Source organism: Phalaenopsis equestris, unplaced genomic scaffold (genome assembly GCF_001263595.1).
Source record: "Phalaenopsis equestris unplaced genomic scaffold, ASM126359v1 Scaffold000533, whole genome shotgun sequence".
Taxonomy (NCBI): domain Eukaryota; kingdom Viridiplantae; phylum Streptophyta; class Magnoliopsida; order Asparagales; family Orchidaceae; genus Phalaenopsis; species Phalaenopsis equestris.
The window spans coordinates 214508-235144 of NW_018164973.1; the positions used below are offsets into that span (position 1 = coordinate 214508).

The 20637-nt window shown below is 35.7% G+C and overlaps 2 protein-coding genes across 2 annotated transcripts; both read right to left on the bottom strand.

The window, feature by feature from the left end:
* Positions 1 to 8008: 8008 nt before the first annotated feature.
* LOC110028847 (amino acid permease 8-like) lies at positions 8009 to 12469 on the bottom strand. Its single transcript, XM_020730863.1, has 6 exons — positions 12433 to 12469; positions 9918 to 10151; positions 9705 to 9798; positions 9262 to 9619; positions 8651 to 8872; positions 8009 to 8546 (listed from the first exon to the last, which is right to left on the bottom strand). Exons 1-6 carry the CDS (start codon positions 12467 to 12469, stop codon positions 8115 to 8117), a joined length of 1377 nt encoding a protein of 458 aa, XP_020586522.1. The 3' UTR covers positions 8009 to 8114.
* A 4043-nt stretch (positions 12470 to 16512) lies between these two features.
* Positions 16513 to 18707, bottom strand: LOC110028856 (renalase). Its single transcript, XM_020730881.1, has one exon. The coding sequence runs from the start codon at positions 18598 to 18600 to the stop codon at positions 17107 to 17109; it is 1494 nt and encodes a 497-aa protein (XP_020586540.1). The 5' UTR covers positions 18601 to 18707; the 3' UTR covers positions 16513 to 17106.
* Positions 18708 to 20637: the final 1930 nt, after the last annotated feature.

Consider the following 20637-nt stretch of genomic DNA (forward strand, 5'->3'; position numbering starts at 1 on the left):
TATTAATCCTATTTAATTCTTCATATTAAATAGGGGAAATTGTCGTCAAATAAAACGGTTTCACAGACCAAACGGATATCATATATTTTTTAGTTTATTTGATTGAGCATCATCCTCAAGTCTTGTGTTTATCCTTCAGGATAGATACAAAATTTGAGATATAGCGCTCTTTCATTTAAACTATAAAAATATGAGGTCAGTTTGATTTCATAATTTTCTAAACTTAAACGTCCTTCCGAAGCGGGCGATCGGATTTTGATTCTGGTGACCGACAGCTTCTTACAGGCAACACCCCAAACCAAAATATTGCCGACAATTGGGGGAAGAAAAAATGGCACAAAGCATAACTTTGTGGAATGTTTTATGCAATACTTTAGGGTTGGAGGATACAGGTGGTGACAATCTGCATGAATTCTTATCTCAATGGGGGAGGATTTCTAAACACTTCTTTAACTTTTTGCCTTATATTATTTGTTGGTTTCTCTGGATGTGTAAGAACTATGTTAATCTTTATAGTGAGGTTATTTTAGTCACTAGGGTGGTTGCTAAAGCAACATCTTGTATTTTTAAAATGGTGAAATATGGTGATCATTTTGCATCTTTTTTCTGGGATGAGGTTGTTTTCTGATCAAACTGATCATAAAATGGGGTAGGTGAATCTGAAATTGCAACAGGTTTTGTGGAGAAAGCCTCCAAGTGTGCGAATTAAAGTAAATGTGGATGGCAGCTGGACTTTGGGCGTAGAGAATATATATATGCTTCCTTATATTTCTTTGTATGGAATAGTGTATTTTACTTTTAAAAGTGAAAATAAAAACATTTTTTAGTGTGATATGATTATGTTTGTTTGAAATATTTGGGTGGTATACCTGTAAAAAGTAAAAATCGCGTATGCATTAAAATTGGGTTATATATATATATGATTTTTCTTAAACCCAAAGTCCAACTGCCATCCAGGCTGTTTTATGTAAAAGCCGCGTTCGTCAACGGGAGACCATCTATAATCCGAAACGACAAAAAATTACCCTTCTTGCAAAAGAAGTTCGGGTCTCCCGCTGTTTCACCAAACGAGGATTTTTGCAGATGTAAGTGTTTGCTCCAACCGAACGGAACTTCACCGTCTCCTCAAACGAAGCCTAATTATTTCAAAAAGAACAGTTTTTGTTTTATTATGTTGTTGTTTTTTCACAAGTTTTGCAGCATACATTTTACTGAATTAGTGTGTTGTCTATAAAATCACTATCACATAGAGTGGTTTTCATTTCACATTCAATGCTAATTACCTTCTAGATTATACATAAATATTCCAATATTTTGTTATTTTGTATTAAATTTTATAAAAAAGGCCTACACTATTTTTTGTATTATCTGTGAATCAAAATTATACAATTTCATGATAATTAAATATACTGGAAAGATTACAAACCAAAAATTGGAGCTCATTTTGACAGTAACAAGTTAGTAATATCCAGACTCAATTTTATTCTAAATTTGATATGAACTTTAAGGTTTTAAACAAATTCTTAAAACATCTAAAAATTAAGGCATGTTTGCTTGACCAACATCTTGGGTTTGTTGTTAGCTTAAGAATTGGTGAAACTTGTGAGGTTTGCATAAATCCCTAGATGTTGGTGAAAGCATGGGAGATTGTAGCTATCCAAATGTTAGGAGCTATTTAAGATCAATTTGTCTTTTTATTTTTTATTCTTTTTATTTGTTTTGTTTATATTTTGATTTGAAACAAAACAAGTTTGAAATATACGATTATTTTTAATAGCACTCAAAACACATGAAATTTTTTTTGAATGCTTTTAAAAAATATTAATTTGTTTTTAGAAACCAAAAATAAAAACTTGTAACAAACATATTTTTAGAAACAAAAGACAAAAATAAAATTGATCCCAAACAAGCCTTTAGCAATAATCTCAGTTTTGCGATGACTAAACTAAGTGAACAAAGAGGATAATTGCATACAAACCACCCAAAACATTGATATTTACAAATTAGTCACTTAGGTAATTTTTTAATACTACTGAATTGATGTATTTATGCATGTCACAACTAAAATGTTGAGTAATTAGGGCGAAGAAAAATAGGAATCAACACAAATCCAGAAGAATACACAGAGATTTAACGAGGTTCGGCAAAGATGTCTACGTCATCGGGAGCAGAACAGTGAATTTTTTTCGATATTCAGAAAAAGAGATTACAAAATTTTGGAATAACACCTAAGGTTACATACATGTCTGTTTATAACCCTAGAAAACTCTGGAGTACAATATGTAATTACAACATTACTCATATACCGAACAGCGGGGCGTTGCCCTCGCACCCTCAACCCGCATAACGTAACTTCATGATTTGGACATATTCTTCCACTCTGCTCCGCTCCGCTTCAATCCAACGTCTGTCTCTATATGATATATGAGTCATACCATAACAAAACTTTACCATGGAGAATATACAACCCCTTAGGAGAAAAAGATACCTAGGAGTTACACAACACCAATGTGGGTTGGGCCACCTTGCTTCTCTAGCAACTGCAAACATTCAACAAGTCCTAGCAATGCAAGAACTTGTTGATAGTAACTGGCTTGATCAACATATCAGCTGCATTCTCATCAGTATGAACCTTCTGCAACAGTATCTCACCAGAAGCAATCAATTCTCTTATCTTGTGATACCTGACATCAATGTGTTTGGTTCTCGCATGGTACACCTGGTTCTTAGCCAGATAAATAACACTCTGACTGTCACAATGCAACTGAACTCCACCTTGCTCAATGCCCAATTCATTTACTAGCCTAGCAAGCCATAGTAGCTTCAGCTACTGCCATGTACTCAGCTTCACTTGTAGACAATGTCACAATAGACTGAATTGTTGATTTACAACATATAGGCCCTCCAACAAGAGTAAAAACATACCCAGTTGTAGACCTTCTGTCATCCAAATTACCTACATAGTCTGAATCAACGTACCCCACAACTGAAGGATCATCCTGCTGACTGGCAAAAATAATTCCATGTCCTACAGTACCCTTCAGATACCTGAAAATCCACTTGACTGCTTCTTAATGTCGCCTTCCAGGTTTAGTCATGTACTTGCAGACTTGACTAACAACATGTGCCAAATCAAGACGAGTACATACCATTGCATACATCAAGCAGCCAAATGCACTGGCATATTGAACCTTTATCATATCTTAGATTTCTGTTTCTGTCTTAGGACACTGTTCTAAAGAAAACTTAAAATAATTTGCCAAATGAGTACTTACAGGCTTTGATTTGCTCATCTTAAACATTTCCATCACTTTCTCAACATAACATCGTTGAGATAAACATAATCGTCTTGAGTCTCAGTCTCGATGAATCTCCATTCCAAGAATCTTCTCTCCATTCCAAGAAATTCCAAGAATCTTCTTCGTAGGACCCAAATATTTCATGTCAAATTCCTAGCTCAATAAAGCTTTCAAACTACAGGCATCATTCATATTCTTTGCAAGAATCAGTATATCATTAACATACAGTAACAGAAAAATAATTGAACCATCATCAAGATTCTTCACATAAACACAACAATCATACACACATCTCTTGTAGCCAATCTGAATCATGTAGGAGTCAAACCGCTTGTACCATAGTCTTGGAGACTGTTTCAACCCATACAATGATTTCTTTAACCTGCAAACCAAATGCTTCTGTCTATGTTGAGTGAGGCCTTCTAGTTGCTCAATGAAAATATGCTCCTCCAGATCACCATGCAAGAAAGTAGTTTTAACATCCATCTGCTTTAAGTGTAAATCCCAAATGATTACTAATGCAGACATTGCCCTGATTAAAGTATGTCAGACCACAGGAGAAAACATTTTATCAAATTCTATCCCATTCTACTATGAAAATCCCTTTGCTACCAGTCGAGCCTTGAACTTTTCCCCTTTTTTTTGATACTGCTGGTTTTCTTTTGTACACCCAATAGTCTTTTTTTCCTCAGGAAGTTGAACTAACTCCCATGTGCGATTTTTCTGTAAAGACTCCATCTCCTCAACTATTGCACCCATCCATTTCTCTTTCTCCTGGCTAGTGATAGCTCATTGAAAAGTGATTGGATCATCGTAGCTGATGAGAAGTGCACAAGAGACCAAGTCTTCATAACTCAATATGCTAGGAGGCCTTATATTGGTGTGTCTTTGTCTGTCTCTGGTTAGATTATAATTCTACAGATTATCTGGAATGAAATCACGAGACGTTGGATTTGAACCTTCAACTCTCTCAGTTGTTTCTGGATGTTGTTCTAAATCCATCTACACTGCATCTGAACTGAAATTGTTTCATTGCATCTTGTCTTGATTCTACTGTAACATAAACTGCTCATCAAAAACTGCATCTCTGCTGATCAACATCTTCTTTGCAATCGAATCCCAAAACTTGTATCATTTCACACCTTTATTCTAGCCCAGAAAGATGCACTTCTTGGATTGTACATCAAATTTTGATCTTTCATCTCCAGGTGCATGCACATAAGCAGGACAACCAAAAATCCTTAAATGATTGAAATTAACTGGATTACCTATCCATACCTCTTCTGCGACCTTGCCACCCAACGATGCCCGATGTGATCTATTGATGAGATAGCATGCCATATTCACAGCTTCTGCCCAGAAACTCTTAGGAAGTCCTGCATTCAGTCTCAATCATCTTTCCCTTTCAGTTAAGGACCAATTCATCCTTTCTGCCACGTCATTCTGTTGTGGTGTCTTGCGCACTGAAAAATGCATCTGAATCCCATGCTCCTCACAGAATTTCTGAAATTGAGAATTTGTGTACTCTGTGTCATTATCGGATCTCAAATACTTGATCTTTCTATCAGTTTGGCTCTCCACCTCAGTTTTCCATAACTTGAATTTAGAGAAGACTTCATATTTCTGCTTCACAAAATACACCCAAATTTTCCTGGAGAAATCATCAATAAAGGTAACAAAATACTGAGATCCTCTCAATGTCGATTCTCTGGTAGGGCTCCATACATCATAATACACATAATCAAGAATCTCTTCAGTTTTATGTTTTCCAGTCATGAAACTGACTATATTCTGATATCCAAGAACACAAAACTTATAAAGATTGAGCTTGCATCTTTTAACACCATGCAACAGGTTTCTTCTATGCAATTCTGTCATCTCACGTCACTGAGATGACCCAGACGCATATGTCATAGCTTTGTACTATCATCATCTGACTCCACAGAATGAACTCCACCTACAACTGTACTCCCCAACAGTTTGCAGATATTACCTGCAGTCAACTTTCTTTTCATCACAGTCAGTGCACTCTTAACAATTTTGATGATCTCCTTATCCTCATCTGTCTTAGGAATGAAACCGTTTCTATGTAAAGTGCCCAAGGAAATCAAATTCTTCTTTAGATCTGTAATATATCTGACATCACATAATGTTCTAATTGTGTCATCATACATCTATCATACATCTGAATTCTGACTTCTCCAATACCACAATATTGCAGCATCTATATCTATTATCACCCAAATAGAATGAGCCAGAATTAGTTAACCTGTATAAAGTAAACCACTCCTTATTAGGTGCTATGTGATAAGAACATCTTGAATCAAGAATCTATGCATTTGTGAACTGAGTTGATGAAACTGAGAGCATATCACCATCACTGCAATCTGAATTATCATTCTGTACCACATTTATAGACTTCAATGATGCATCACTTTTCTCGCCAGTCCGCTTAATAAGCTTTGGAAAATCTCTCTTGATATGACTTGACTCCTTGCACTTGTAGCAATGAATTATCCTTTTGCCTTTGGATTTCGATCTGGAATTTCGCCTTCCAGAACCCTCCTTCTCTTCCTTCCTTCCACGTTCCTGCTTACCCTTAACATATAAATTGTTGCCATGAGAGCTTTCCCCTGCATTCTGCTTCCGCTGGTTGTGAGCCAACAATGCTGCAGTAATCTCATCAACTTTGATAGTCTCTTTCCCATATGTATGTCAGAGTAGTCAGAAAGAAGACAATGGACACAACAAAATCATCGCTTGATCTTCATCCTCAATATTCACATCAAGCCGTTATAAATTCATGATTATTTGATTGAAGCCATTCACGTGTTGCGCTCGATCAAAATTTTTTTGCATCTTCAGCCCATACAGCTTTTGCTTCAGATACAACTTGTTCGTCAGAGATTTGGCTATAAACTGGTTTTCTAATTTCTTTCATATGTTCTCTGGAGATTTTAGATTCATCATGTGGTATATAAGCTCATCTACCAGGCATAAACATATGGTTGCAGCCGCTCGCTGTTGCACTTCTTCCCAATCTTCATTTGCCCGCAAAGCCTTCAGGACTCATTATTGCGCCAACAAATATTTTACCCTTGTTTGCCACAATTCGAAGTTACCAATTCCATCAAACTTCAGCACCTCAAATTTTACACCAGAAATTACCATTTGAAAATTAAACCTGTAAGGAATATTTTCCTACAAATTCCTTCAAGATCTTTCTTTTATTTCCTGTCTTTTCCATGTCCTTCAAGGAAATTTAAAAATATTCCTTTCAAATTTCTTCTCCGCAGCCTCTATCAAAGAAAATCTTAATCCTTTCTCTTGGAACCAGTTAAGGAAAATCCTTCCTCAAAATTTCACCTCCGCGTGTAGTCTAAGGAAAATCAATCCAGGAGAATATTCCCCTGAATATTCCAGAGAAATATTTTCTTCGCGATTCTCGCCTCCAGAAAAGGAAAGGGGCGGACCTTCCAGCAAAGGCAACCTCCTATCCAACAAAGGCAAAATGGAAATTTGTGGGGGAGAATATTCTCCTGTTTCTCCTCCGTTCTGGGAAGGAAAGAGTCCTCTCGGATTTGTTCGACCAACACCAGCCGCGAACCACTTTTTGCCTCCCGTCTGCCGCAATTCAAAGCCCAAATGCTCCGCCACTGCCTTCTCTGCGAAGCTTGCGCAGACTGCAAGCCGCGATTCCAAACTGAAACTCCTCGACGAACTTTGCCGGGGCCAAAGCTTTGGAACTTTTGGATACCTACCCGCAACCTTCCTCTGTCAAATTATCTTCTTTCCTGTGGCGACGAAATTTCTCCTCTTCTACCCTAGAACCACTCTCTGATATCATTTGTTGAGTAATTAAGGTGAAGAAAACAAGAATCGACACAAATTCAGAAGAACACAGAGATTTAACGAGGTTCGGCAAAGATGCCTATGTCCTCGGGAGCAGAGCAGCAAATTCCTTTCAATATTCAGAAAAAGAGATTACAGAATTTTTGGATAACACCTAGGGTTACATACAGACCTATTTATATCCCTAGAAAACTCTGGAGTACAATATATAATTACAACATTACTCATGTACCGGCCCCAACTCACATATATGATATATGAGTCATACCATAACATAAACTATTGAGTATTTAATAAAAAAGATAAATAGAGGTCAGGGTTTTATCATGAATTTTGATATTCGAGCGAGAACTTGAAAAATGGTTGAAAAAGGGTGGTTGATTTGTAAATAGTAAGTTTTGGGTGGTCTGAAAAATTCTTCTGAGGCTCTTAGCCTTTAGCGAGCGAGGTCCTATAAATCTTATGACTGGGTTTGATCATTTTTTGAATGGAAGAGAATAGAAGAGATGGAGGTGGCAAAAGAGATCCTTTGTTCAATTTTATTTGGTTTGGAAGTAGTGGTTGCATCTAGTAGATTTCTAGAGGTGGTGAAATTGTTGGAGATCAATGGAGATAACTAACATTAGGAGCTAGGAGAGGTGATTTTGGCATTAGAAGCAGAGGAGAGGGGAAATGAAGAGAGAAGTAGAGTAGTATTTGAGTCTTTTTATTTTCATTTGTTGTTTCTATTGATAGGAGGACCTCTATGAAGCATATCTATGTAATGTGTTGAAATTTAAATATTTGGTGATTTTGCCCACTCTAAAAAATAAAATTAATTTTGTCCCTGATTGAACCAAATTTATAATCTTGTCTGACTAAATTTTTGCAAGAAATAACAAACATTCAAACATTTCACATCACATCAACGTGACCAAACTAAAACATAACCATTTTTGTAACAAATAATCAAAACTCCAAAACCTACAGCCTTGTCTTGAACATTGTAACATGCTTCAGCCTGTGCACTATATCTGCAATGGAGCCAGCACCAGCCATAACAGAGACAACAAGGGCAATGACACTCAGGCCGCGAAGCATCACCCATCGCCATTCACCCTTCCTAACTTTCGCCTGCACCATAAACATTGAAACAGGAAAATGGACTGTCAGGGGCCAAAAGGCAATCGCGCCGAGCAATCCTACGACGGCATTGAAAAAAGGGAGCATCATTGCCATCAATGTTGTCAATATGACGAAGACAGAGCGAAGGATGAGCTTGCAGAAGGTGAAGCTAAATGCTCCAGCCTTGCAGAATGGGAGCGGCAATGTGTAGCGCTTGTGGAAGAAGATAGAATCCGGCCATTTCTTCGACAGGTGATTTTCATACTTTGCATAGATGGGCTGCCCATACACCTGAAGAAGTTGGCATGAAAGTTTGGTAGATTGGCATCTATGGTAAAATCTAATTTCTTTAAAAAAAAATTGCAAGTATTTCAGTTGAATTTCAGAGAACTTACTTGAAATGCTCCAATTAAGTGGACAATCACTGCAACATTGCCTATGTCAACAAGCCAAAATGGTTCATAGAAACCTGTAAGAACATTGCCTGGAGCATTGTTGCCAAATGCAGCATATCCAACACAGCCTACTGATACATAGAATGTTGTTGTGACACCAATCCCATATAGAGAAGCCCTCTTCATTGTTTTGTTTTCCGGAGGTGGAGATTTGATTGTATCCTGCACACACACATTTATGTCAAAAAGACCATTGAAATTTGCCTTCTTCACAAAGTAAGGGTGCGTTTGAGGTAGCTTGTGTTTATTCAGATAAATAGCTTATCCTGAAACGCGACCCACGGGGTTCGACCTTATCCTGAAACGCGACCCACGAAACGCGACCCACGGGGTTCGACCTGCGACCTGCGTTTAGTGTAAAAACCCAACCGCGTTTTCAGATAAGCTACCGAAACGTATTTTTCAAATGGTGAGGCAGCGTTTTTATAAGCTGACCCAAACGGACCCTAAATATGAAAGTTCAATTGTGAGATATGTAAAAACATAAGAATTGTACGCTACGTATGTAAATTTCCCTTATATACATAAGCAAAAAAGAAATTTATACATACCTGTATTTCTGTCAAGAGCATGGAGTAGGTGTAAGCAAATGCTATGTTTCCAAGGGCTTGGAAAGCAGACCAAACCTTCGATGATGGCGACACGGTGCCACCGATTTTAGCCCCCATAATTGTCCCTCGAACCGCATGGTTTGAAGCGAGTTTGAATATACACAAGAAGAGTGAAACGAATGAGTAGGCAAATGACATTGCAGCCGCAATTATTGAGATTATTGTTATCTTCTCCAAATTGGGAAATTGTGATAGAATCAATTCAATTATTCCAAACAAGATGAGATATAAATTTCCTGATGTGTTGCAGGCGGCATTGTGGCCTTTGTTGTGGAAGCAATTTGTTCTATTGATGGACCTGTTTAAAGAAAAAAAAAAAAAAAAGTGGAATTAATTATTGATGAATGTTTTTCATCTTCAACCTTCAGCACTGATGAATTTACATCATGCTTGTTGCAGCAGTGATGATGTAGCCAACCATAGTTCCCCATAGCAGCGCGTACTGAGCAATGGCGCAGAGAAGAACATTTCCTGGACCTGTATGTAAATTTGCAGAGCAACATGTCCATTAATCTATTTTATTCTGAAATGAGGTTTACCTTTGGACATATCTGTAATTTATTTCTGAAAAGAGAAAACTGTGAATGACAAATTACCCAAGCATGACCTGACAACATCCATGTAAGTGTGATTTCTCTTCCCATGAACAGGATCAGGAGTTCTGTAACAATCACTGAGCAAATTTGCAGTATAGTAAGTCACAGATGCGCAGGCAAGAAGTGTGAAGGGGCCAAGAACCCATCCCATTTGAGCTACGCTCCATGGCAGAGCCAGAACACCTGAGCCTATGATGGCTGTAATCGCATGTGCTGTTGCAGTCCATACAGTTCCTGAAGAAGACTTGCAGCAGATAATTAATACGTCAAGGATTTTACATAATTACCATTTTATTCTTGTGTATTTACGTATCTAACAGTTACATTTTCATATTTACATGTATAGCTCTCAAATCTAATATATCACATACATATGACATGTTCTATGCATTTTTATATGGAACAACTAAACTTTGATATTTACGTTTATAACCCTTTGGTGTCAAACCTATGCATGAAGATGTGTATTTCACTTTCAAAAGAATAGTGATTGCGATGTTTTGATGTAATGTTAAAGCGATAGATGTAAATATGAGAGTTTATATGTTAGATTTGCAATTATATAACAATTATGTAGTATATATGTAAATAAAATACACATTTGGGTGGTATGTATTTAATTATGACTTAAGAAGTTAAAATGACTCAATCTCATTTAGAAAAAAAAGAAATTCATTTGCACAACAACAACAACAACAACAATCCCACTACGTGGGGTCGGCTACACGAATCATTTTTCTCCATTGCGTTCTATTTAGTGTCATATATTCATCTAATTCTAGTAAATTAAGATCATTTTTTATACAATAAGCCCAAGTCTTCCTAGATCTACCCCTGTCTTTCTTAACACAAGTCGAATCTTAAACATCTACTCTCCTACTCGGATCATCAGATGATCGACGTTTAATGTGACCAAACCATCTAAGACGACTTTCTCTAATTTTGTCCTTCACAGCAGCTACACCAACCCTATTATGGTTATATTCATTTCGCATTTTGTCTCTAAGTGTAAAGCCACTCATCCACATAATCATTCTCATCTCGGCAACACTTAACTTATGATTATGCATCTCTTTTAAAGTCATTTGCGCTAGAAAAGATAAAATTAAAATCACCATTTTCTAAATTTATTTATTATTTATTAAATAATTACTCTAAAAGCCTACATGGTATCCTCAATTAAGAGAAATAATTGGAAGGACAAAAGTTATTAAAAAATAAAAAATAAAAAAGATGAACGCACTTCTAGTTATAAGGAACAGAGATTCAATAGAAGTGATTTAAAGTGGAATCCATTCGGCAAATCCCACCAAAGGAGACATATTCCCCTCCACTTTGCCAAAAAAATTATTACGTCCGAACTCTAGGCGTAGAGGTATGTCTGGAGTCCAATGAGTTCAACAGAAAAAAAAAAAACACGTTTTCTTGTGATCCAGCCCGATAACAAAGAGGAATATTTATTCTGTGTTATTCTGTGTTATTCAGGTGTTATTGTGGTGGTATTGATGTGTTATTGTGTTATTATAACAGCGAGAATATTCCCAGAACATAATAAGACATGAACACAACCACAATAACATCTGAATAACGTAGAATAACATGGGGGAAATATTCTCTAGTGTTAAAATGAATTTTTTTTATCTTTCTGTCACCTCCACGTGGCGTGATTTTATTGGACTCCGGACGTATCTCTACGTCCGGAGTCCACGTAATATTTGTTCACTTTGCCGAGGGCGGTCGTCCATCATATCATAATAAATAAATAAATAAAATTTTGGATGATAATTTAAAAAAAATTACATACATACCATTTAATTCTTATTTATTTACATATCTAACATATAAAATTTAATTTGTATTAATCTTAAAAGTTAAAATGTTAGATATGTAAATACATGAAAAACATATATAATCATATCACATAGAAAACATCACAATTTTAACTTTTAAGATTAATACAAATTAAAGTTTATATGTTAGATATGTAAATACATAAGAATTCAGTGGTATGTATGTAAATATTCCTTAAAGTTTTTTAAAAGATTAAATTTTTTTGTTAGAATTAGCAAGCTCTTAAACAATGATTAGTTAACCAACTTATGATTCAAAGTTCATAAGTCTGAGTCTTAAAAATGGGATCTATCATACAGAGATAACTATAGTTGATTACAAGTCTAATGTTACGTTTAGTTAAAATAATATCTTAATTAATTTAACATTAATTACAATTAAATTGAAAATTTCTTGGGTTTAGTTTGATTCAATTTGTAAAAATTGCATATATAAATAAAAAAGGTTTATATTGAAAATAACAATTTCTGAAACAATTATAAGTAATTAATATTTGGATATAATGATTATAATTAGTTGATTTTTTATAATGTTTAGATGAAATAATATTTATATAAATTGACATAAAAAACGTTATTTATGAAGGATTAGAGTTGGGCTGCAGGTAATAATTAATTAACCTGTTTCTCTTAAATAATAAAAAAATAAAAATAAAAATAAAAACCTGTTCGGGTGTTGCCATCATCTTCTGCAAATTCCATCATTTCTTTCTCTTCCACTCTTTTCTCGGCTCAATCTCTCTCTCTCTCTCTCTCTCTCTCTCTCTCTCTCTCTCTATATCTCTCTCTCTCTCTCTCTGAGTGACCTTCTTAGGGCACTTTGCCATGGATATATAGAAGATTAAGTGAGTGCATTAATTTCTTTTTAATGTGTTGCTCATTAGGGATTAAGACTTGTGGTATTTCTCTTTTCACCTTAACTAATTGTGCTTAAACTTTTGGGAATTTACATACATACCATACAATGCTTATATATTTACATATCTAACACTCAGAAGTTTGATATTTACACTTATAACAACTTGGTGTCATAAACTTTATGCATGGAAGAGTGAATTTCTTTTTTTTTTAAATAGTAATAGTGATATTTTTGATATTTTGTTATAGATTTGAGTTATGCCTTTAAGAGCCTATTTGGGATTCTGTTGTTGTGGCTTTTTTGCCTTTTACATTTGGGAGAAGCAGAAGTGGTTTTTGGTTCCCATTTTATTGCCAACCTTATGTTGATCGGAGGCCGCATCGAGTCTAACGCAGAAATGGAAGGAGGAGGGTGCGGTCCGCGGTTGGAGCTTCATTGGGAAGTATCTTTGACGTTGCTGGCCATTCGGATTTCAGGTAATCTCACTCAATTTCCTCGCATATACCCTCGCCACTCCTCCTTTCTCACTCATATCTCTAGGGCTGAAATTTGGTTCCGCTCCCCTCTTTCCGCTCGGCACAGATGACTTGCTGCAACATTTCAGTGAGGTTTTCTCTTTTACAGTTTTTTTGAGCTTCATTTGCTGCCTACCTCTGCGTTTTTTGTTCCCTCTGTGAAAATTTTGACGTTCTAGGCGTATTGCATATACTTTCATGCAAAGTTGATGTTTGCAAGATAGATTAATTAGCAACATTCTTACATGTTCTAATTCACCAGTAGAAGCAATTTGATGAAATATATATGGAGAAATGCTCACTTGTTTATTTCAAACTCTTTTGTTGGTTTATATTGTTTGAATAATTATATGAATAATGGTTTTCAGTTTTTCTGACAAGTTATGTTGATCGAATTGTTTGCTCTGACCCCTTCCATATGTCAACAGCTATTTTATGTGATTTATTAAATGAATTGCAATCCAAATATGGTTTCATGGATCTTTACGATCTACATCCTGAGAAGTGCTAGCTATCATGCTCCTCATTATGTCGTACAATGAGCCCATTCGTGCAGCTTTTGAGCATTTCTAGCACTCTATAAAGATGATCAATAGGTATTTCCATGTCGGGGTTAACTCTTTAGTTAAAATGGTTACATATATCATCAAATCATTGAACCCATCTTTTACTCAAACACCTCAGAAAATTAGTAAGGATCAGAGGTACATGTCGTTTTTCAAGGCAATGATCTCACTCTCTATTCGTCCTTTAATTAATTAAAGAAAAGTTATAAATAACCTAAATTTTATCTTTTTTATAATAAGGATTGCATATGAGTAATTGATGGACGCACACGTGATGAATGAGGATAAAAAAACCTATATCAATAGGCGTGGAGCTGCAATATAGAACATATTAACAATATGCGATTTCAACATGTGTTTGACATTCATAATGACTGATTAGGGAGGGAGTGCACACGATAGCAATATATTTAAATTTACAACCCGGTTGCCTGAATACAAATTTTCGATGCCTCTTGAAGGTTGGCGTCTTTAACTAATCCGTCCCTATTATATTTGTGTTTGAACTAATCTAGTAATTTCATCATTATGCAGGAAGGTGTTATCTTGTCGATTCGAGATATCCGCTGCAACTGAATTTTTTGAAGCCATTTCTCAACATGAGATATCACCTCGCCGACTTTGAGCGCAACAACCAAGTGATTAAAGGGAGGAATTAGCTGCTCAATAAAAGAAACTCGTCATTACACAGTGTTATCGGGCGAGCATTATATGTATGGAAGAAGAAGCGAGTCATACTCTGAGATATGCTTACATATTCTTTCAGAAAATATGTCAAGATAATTTTTGCAACAACTGTGTTCCATAATTTTCTACGGAGGCATCCATCTCAAGATGATGTCGATTTTAGGGTCTTAGATGATGATCCTACCTACATAACTGAGAAAGCTAGCCAGCATCTGTGCAAGAAGAGAAATGCAGGGCGAACAAGTACAACACTTCTGAGGGAGAAGGTGTCAAAGAGATATTATAGTTGAGCGAGGAGATTACTAATGGTTTGGTGAATGCAACGACCTTACATATGTAGCATCACATAGTTATTTGTTGTTGATGATTCATATTTCATCTTCATATATTTTTTCTGAATGTATTTTTACAAATATATATAGCAAACTGTGTTGTACCTTTTTTTGCATCGATAAACTTTAATTTTTAATTTTAAGACCGCTTATATTTTATTTTAGAATTTTTCGAATGTTGTATCAACTTAATTTTTTTAATTAGAAAAATATTGTATTATAATAACAAGAAATATGAGCTCATGATCATCCAACAATTCGAAAGTTCCACTTTGTTATTGTGGTGACAAGTGTGTTCAGTACCAGTCTAGGAGGAAAGACAACTGTGGGAGAAGATTTTATTGTTATTCTAGAAACATGACTCTTGCAGATTGCGACTACTTCAGGTTGATGACATTGACGAGGTACCTCCTGATCATGATTAGTCGATGAGAGAAGTAGAGATGAAGAGGAGATTGTCTCGAAGACTTGATCATCCAAAATTCAAGTCAAACATCATTCTAAACTTGCTGATTACCTTTGTTGTTCTAGTTATTGTAGTCATTTGCTTTAAATAGCTAATCATTTTTTATGTATGAGAGTATTTTGGACTAGATTATCAATTTTTAGCACTACGAACTCTTTCTATTATTTAATTCTGAATTTTCTGAAAAACTGTACTTTTCTTAGCAGAAACAACATCACAACAGATCTCTCAAACAGACATCTCCTTCTTCATAAGTAGCTTTCTAATAGTTTCTGAAAAGCTACTTCTCTAAGAAACAGCTTTACATCAACTTTTTTGAAAAAAGCAACAGCCGCCCCAAACACACCCTAAATATGAATGTTTTGTTGTTAAAACATGTAAAAAGATAAATCATGTGGTATGCATTTAAATTGCCTCTAACCATTTTAGAACATTAAAGTGTAGTTTTCGTTTTATAATATGATTAAATAATAGATAAGTTTTGAAAAGTCAATGGTATTGAACTAGAAAGAAGGATTATCAAAATTGAAAGTTTAATTAATGGTTAAGTTCAATGATGCAATAGATATTAAAATTATTTTTATTTATGATTTAAATGATATAATAAAGGTGTAATAATGATTTTTTCATCAATTATATATACAAAGTTTCAAATCAATACACTTCACTTGAATATTTGAATATGATTTTAATTAAAAAATTTAAGACAAAATATTTTAATAGTCTTACCTATTATAAAGAAAACTTTTATTTTTATACACCCAATAAAAATAACAAAAGAAGGGCAAACATTAGAATCATGCATTTCATAAGAAATCAAATTGATTCACTAGTTAAAAGGTTCAACCTTCAATTATAACCAGTTCTAGCAAATTTCATGCAAGTGAATTGTTCAAATTGGTCAAACTAGTTTGTATTTTTTTAAAACATGCTAAGATGTTTCAAGTAACAAAATTAAGTATCCCTTTTAACAACATTTTTCCATATAGTGCATGCATTATTGAGGAAAATATTGGGCGCAGAGACCGCACGTTCGGCCAATGAGCCGTTGTCTGTTGTCCGGACATGCAGTCATCCGCACATAACATTTTTTCATATTATTGATTTCAAGTTACCAAAATGTATTATCATCTTTTAAAAAAATTGACCACTTTGTACTCATAACGAAATTTAAGTTCATATAGTAACTGATCAAATACACTTACAATTTCATCTTAATGAAATATCTCCATAAAAATATTTCAGATGAAATTATGTCTTTTTTTTTTACATTCAAGGACTGTTAGTAAGACTTTATCATGTCAAAATCAGTTCACCTAGTTTAACATTTGAATGATTGTTTTGAGAAACTATCAATTCCACAACCAAATCTTTCACTGTCATTTTGAACAAATTCCATTGCATCTCCCCAGTTTTACAATGCCTTCTTATCCACAAACTTCTCCTCTCCTCACATGCAATTGTTCCTGCCAGTCTTCTCCAACGTGCTTCTTCCCACACTCCGAATCACTGATCCATCAACTTCTCTTCCTCTCACACGCTATATGTCCGATCATTGTCTCTCTTAGGAGAAATATTTAGGCAACGCACGCAGAATTGGGTGTGTAAAGTAGGTTATTCAAAGGGTACTAAGGGTTGTATCCATGTTATTGGGGGTATAACCTCACTATAACCTCATAATAACCTCCAAGTAACCTACAATATATAAAGTAAACTATAAATATATGAAAACAGAACGGCAGATCTTATTTGTAGGTTATTGGGGGGTTATAGTGAGGTTATACTCCCAATAACACGGATATAACCCCCCAATACCCTTTGAATAACCTTCTTCCGCACCTAATTCTGCGTGCGTCTTCCGCACCTAAATATTTCTCCTCTCTTAGTGAGAGCATTGTTCACTCCACACAACCATCATCGAGCAACACATTGTAAATCCCAGCTTCCAGCTTCACTGGAATCAAAACCTGGAAAATCTCCAATATCATAGCCAGATACATCCTTAAATTCCTCATTCAACCCAACAGCAAACTTCTCCACTTCACTCCCCCCATCTTCAAAGTAATCCGCCACATGATTCCCCAGCGATATTCCACTCAAAGCCGCAGCTTCCATACTCGAACCCAGCAACCAGTCCCCACAAATGCCCGCCCGTCCATAGGGATCAAACACGCAAGGAACTCCAGGTGTATTTCTAGGCAGCCCCGCACCCCAGAGCTGAACACGAGAGTAAAATGGCTGAGGAAGCGACCCCTTACACAGTCCCAGAGCAGCTTCCACGCCATCAATCATCTCCTTCTTCACCTTCTCCGCTGTGGCATTAGAAATATTTTCCTGCGGACATTTGTTTCGTCTCCCATAACTCGCTGTGCTGAAAAAGGTCCAACATTGATGGCCGCCATTACTGTCCCGCAGAAGAGAAAGCTTACTGGTATTGTTACCCATCCATGAAACAGCTTCAACACCCTTCACAAAAGCTCCTTCCACTGCTCTGCACCCTTCATCCAATGGAACAGGAAGCGGGTCTTCGAATGCAGCAAGAAGAGCCCAGATTGAACTGAGTTCAAGCTTTTTCATCTGTTTACAGAGCTGCGGCAAGCCGGAAAAAGAAAGTAAGCGGTTTGCACATTTTCCATTATGAGCGATAACAATTGCATCAAATGAACCACGGGTCCTCTCCTTCTCTCTCAAATGCCACATCCCATTGAAAGGCTCGAGCTTGCTGATCCAGCAAGGTCGAATAATCTCAACCAAGTTGGTACCTTTATGGATTGAATCTGCAAGTAAACGCATACCTTCGATCCCGATGTACTTAGCAGCAGAGCTTTGGATTGGGGTAAATCGTCCGCCAGCTTCAAGCTCACCAATCACGCCCTTCCATTCAGTAACCAAGCCTTCAGAAACCCACTTATGAACCAGCTTCTGAAATCTCGCATCGCGAGCGGTAAAAAACTGAGCTGCGTGATCAAAGACCAGTTTTTTCTGGGATTCGACCAAGGTCCGCGTAGCCATTCGACCTCCCAAGCCATGAATGCCGGTGTCGAATACAGTAGATCGAAGAATGCCTCTCGGGGCGAGAGGGGGGGGGCAGAGGAGGCCCGAGAGGCCGCCGCCGATGATGGCGATTGAAGAGTTGTTGGATACCGGGGTGGTGAAGATGACTTGCTCCTGTGAGAAGCTCTTCTTGATGGTTGATCTCCGGGAGGTTCCATAGGAGGTCGGTTTCCTTCGAGCAGGGCGTTTAATGGGGCGGGAATGGCTCGAAGTTTCGGCGGCCATGAATCCTTCCTTTGCGGCGCATAATGGGGTTAAGGTTAGGGTTTGGCGGAGTTTGGGGGTTTTATGAAGTAAAGGGGAGAGCTTGATGGGTTCGAGTATGAGAGAGAGAGCTTGAAAAGCTGCGATCATGGCCGGATTTGGAACGAGGGGGGATTGAGCGATTGTTGCAGGGAGCGGTTGGGAGAAATCTGAGATTTTGGACTGGTGGCTTCAGATAAGATAGGTCGATGAATGGGCCGGGCATCTACCCAACCAGAGGCCTGGTGGGCCTGTACAAATAGTAAGTAAAATATGTATTTTAAATACATAAATTTATATGGTACATGTATTTATGAAGTGTTATATTTATTTTCTCATAGTTTTATATAATTAGCATTTTAAGCTTCAAAAGTGTATCACAAATTATTTATTTATTATATAGTATTTATAAAAGATACTTCTTTGATTTCCCGTTTATTACATATTAAGATGGTTACATATTAAGATGAATTTTATTTTAAATAAAATTTATATTTTAATTAAAAAATACAAAAGTTTTTTTAAATATTAAACCACATATACGGATGCATGAAAATTTTGATACCAATTTAAGGTTAAGTGTAGTTAGATTTATACACAAAAGAGAGGGTAAATTGATGTTATTAAAAGCATTAGTTAGTTGTGCAATTTAATGTCTTGAAAGGAAAACACTAATGAAAGCTAAATTTTTTAAAATGAAATGCACTATATAAATTAGGAAAATTAATGAATTGATCTTAACACAAACTATACAAGTATAGAGGGAAAATGAATAAATAATGTGTATAAAATTCTACAATGGAGGGTTTTACCTTTTACTTCTTTTTCAACAATATATTTTATTACAATCAAGCATGTTAGAGAACTCATTCTGGTTATCTTATGTAGTCTTGCAAGTGACATTTGAAAAGACAATCTAATGGTATAGCCAAAATGATTAAACTAATGCATGAGTTATATTACTTGCAAGCACACTTGGGGCTACAAAAGAACCAAGCTAAATAGAGCATGAGGTTTATTATTATTATTATTATCTTAATTAGAGCATGAGGTTGTTTGAGCTTGAGCATATTTCTCAAAAGCTTGTTTAATTTAAACTTGTAGGATAGTGTTCAAGCTCAAGCTTATTTATTAAACTTTTTTTAAGCCTCCTTTGAGCTCATCTCAAGATTGTCTATTTTTTGATTAATAAGTTCTAAACACACAACTTATTTGAAAAAATATGATAGCTTTATCAAGCTGAGCTTAGCAAATGAGAATTTAATTCAATAAGTTTAATAAATATGCCTTATCCTACCATGCAAAGCTTCTTCACACACCACATTCTTTTTATTGTCTTTTCAAGCATCAAGCCTTAATCAAGCTTTTAAACTAGTTTAATCACAAGCTTTAAAAGTGGACCTCTTCTAGTTTCCTTTTTTTCTTGACCTTCTCTTTCCTCTTCTTTCTTTTTTTTTTAATTCTTCTAATATATTTTTTTATATTTCACAATGTTATGCTTTCATGTCAATCAAACTTTCATACAATAACTTATGTAGCATCAACTTGAATATAAAGCTATCCAAATCAAATGAAATCACCTAACAAATTTCCAAACACCTACAAAAGAAAGTATGATATCCATGCCATCAATATGAATAGTGAGTCAACACCAAATAAATAGCCCAACTCATTTCAAACTTTTAGGAGTATATTGATTCAAATATATTCTAATTAAAGGGAGGATAATTAGCCTAATCTAATTGATGTGTTAAGTGGTCTGGGTTGACTAAATATTCGGTTTTAAAAAATGATCAAAATTATTGTTGAATTTGAAATTGTCCGAAAAACATACCCACGGGATAGAATTTTGATAAGAAAGTGAAATAAAGAGAGAGCACAACAATGAACAGTAAAGAATACGTAGCTTTTATTCCATAAATGATCCCCTATTTTTGGAGATAGGGGGTACAATTATAAGATTACACTTATTGTCTTGCTTTATTAGAATTATGAGGACTATTTTGGTATTTTACATAAATGAAACTAGTGTTTTACGTGTTTTCATCGATGGGTCCTTCCGAGATTGAGGAACCTACAGGCCAATTCGACTGATAGAAGAGGGGGTAGTTAGTGAGCCAAGAGTAATGACTATCGATCAACTTAAAA

Coding starts and splice junctions, on each gene's coding strand:
- LOC110028856 (XM_020730881.1), bottom strand. CDS start 18,600: ATGATCGCAGCTTTTCAAGCTCTCTCTCTCATACTCGAACCCATCAAG.
- LOC110028847 (XM_020730863.1), bottom strand. CDS start 12,469: ATGGAATTTGCAGAAGATGATGGCAACACCCGAACAG. Junction 10,152..12,432: donor TGATGGCAACACCCGAACAG/GTTTTTATTTTT, acceptor AGTCTTCTTCAG/GAACTGTATGGACTGCAACA. Junction 9,799..9,917: donor TGTTGTCAGGTCATGCTTGG/GTAATTTGTCAT, acceptor ATTTACATACAG/GTCCAGGAAATGTTCTTCTC.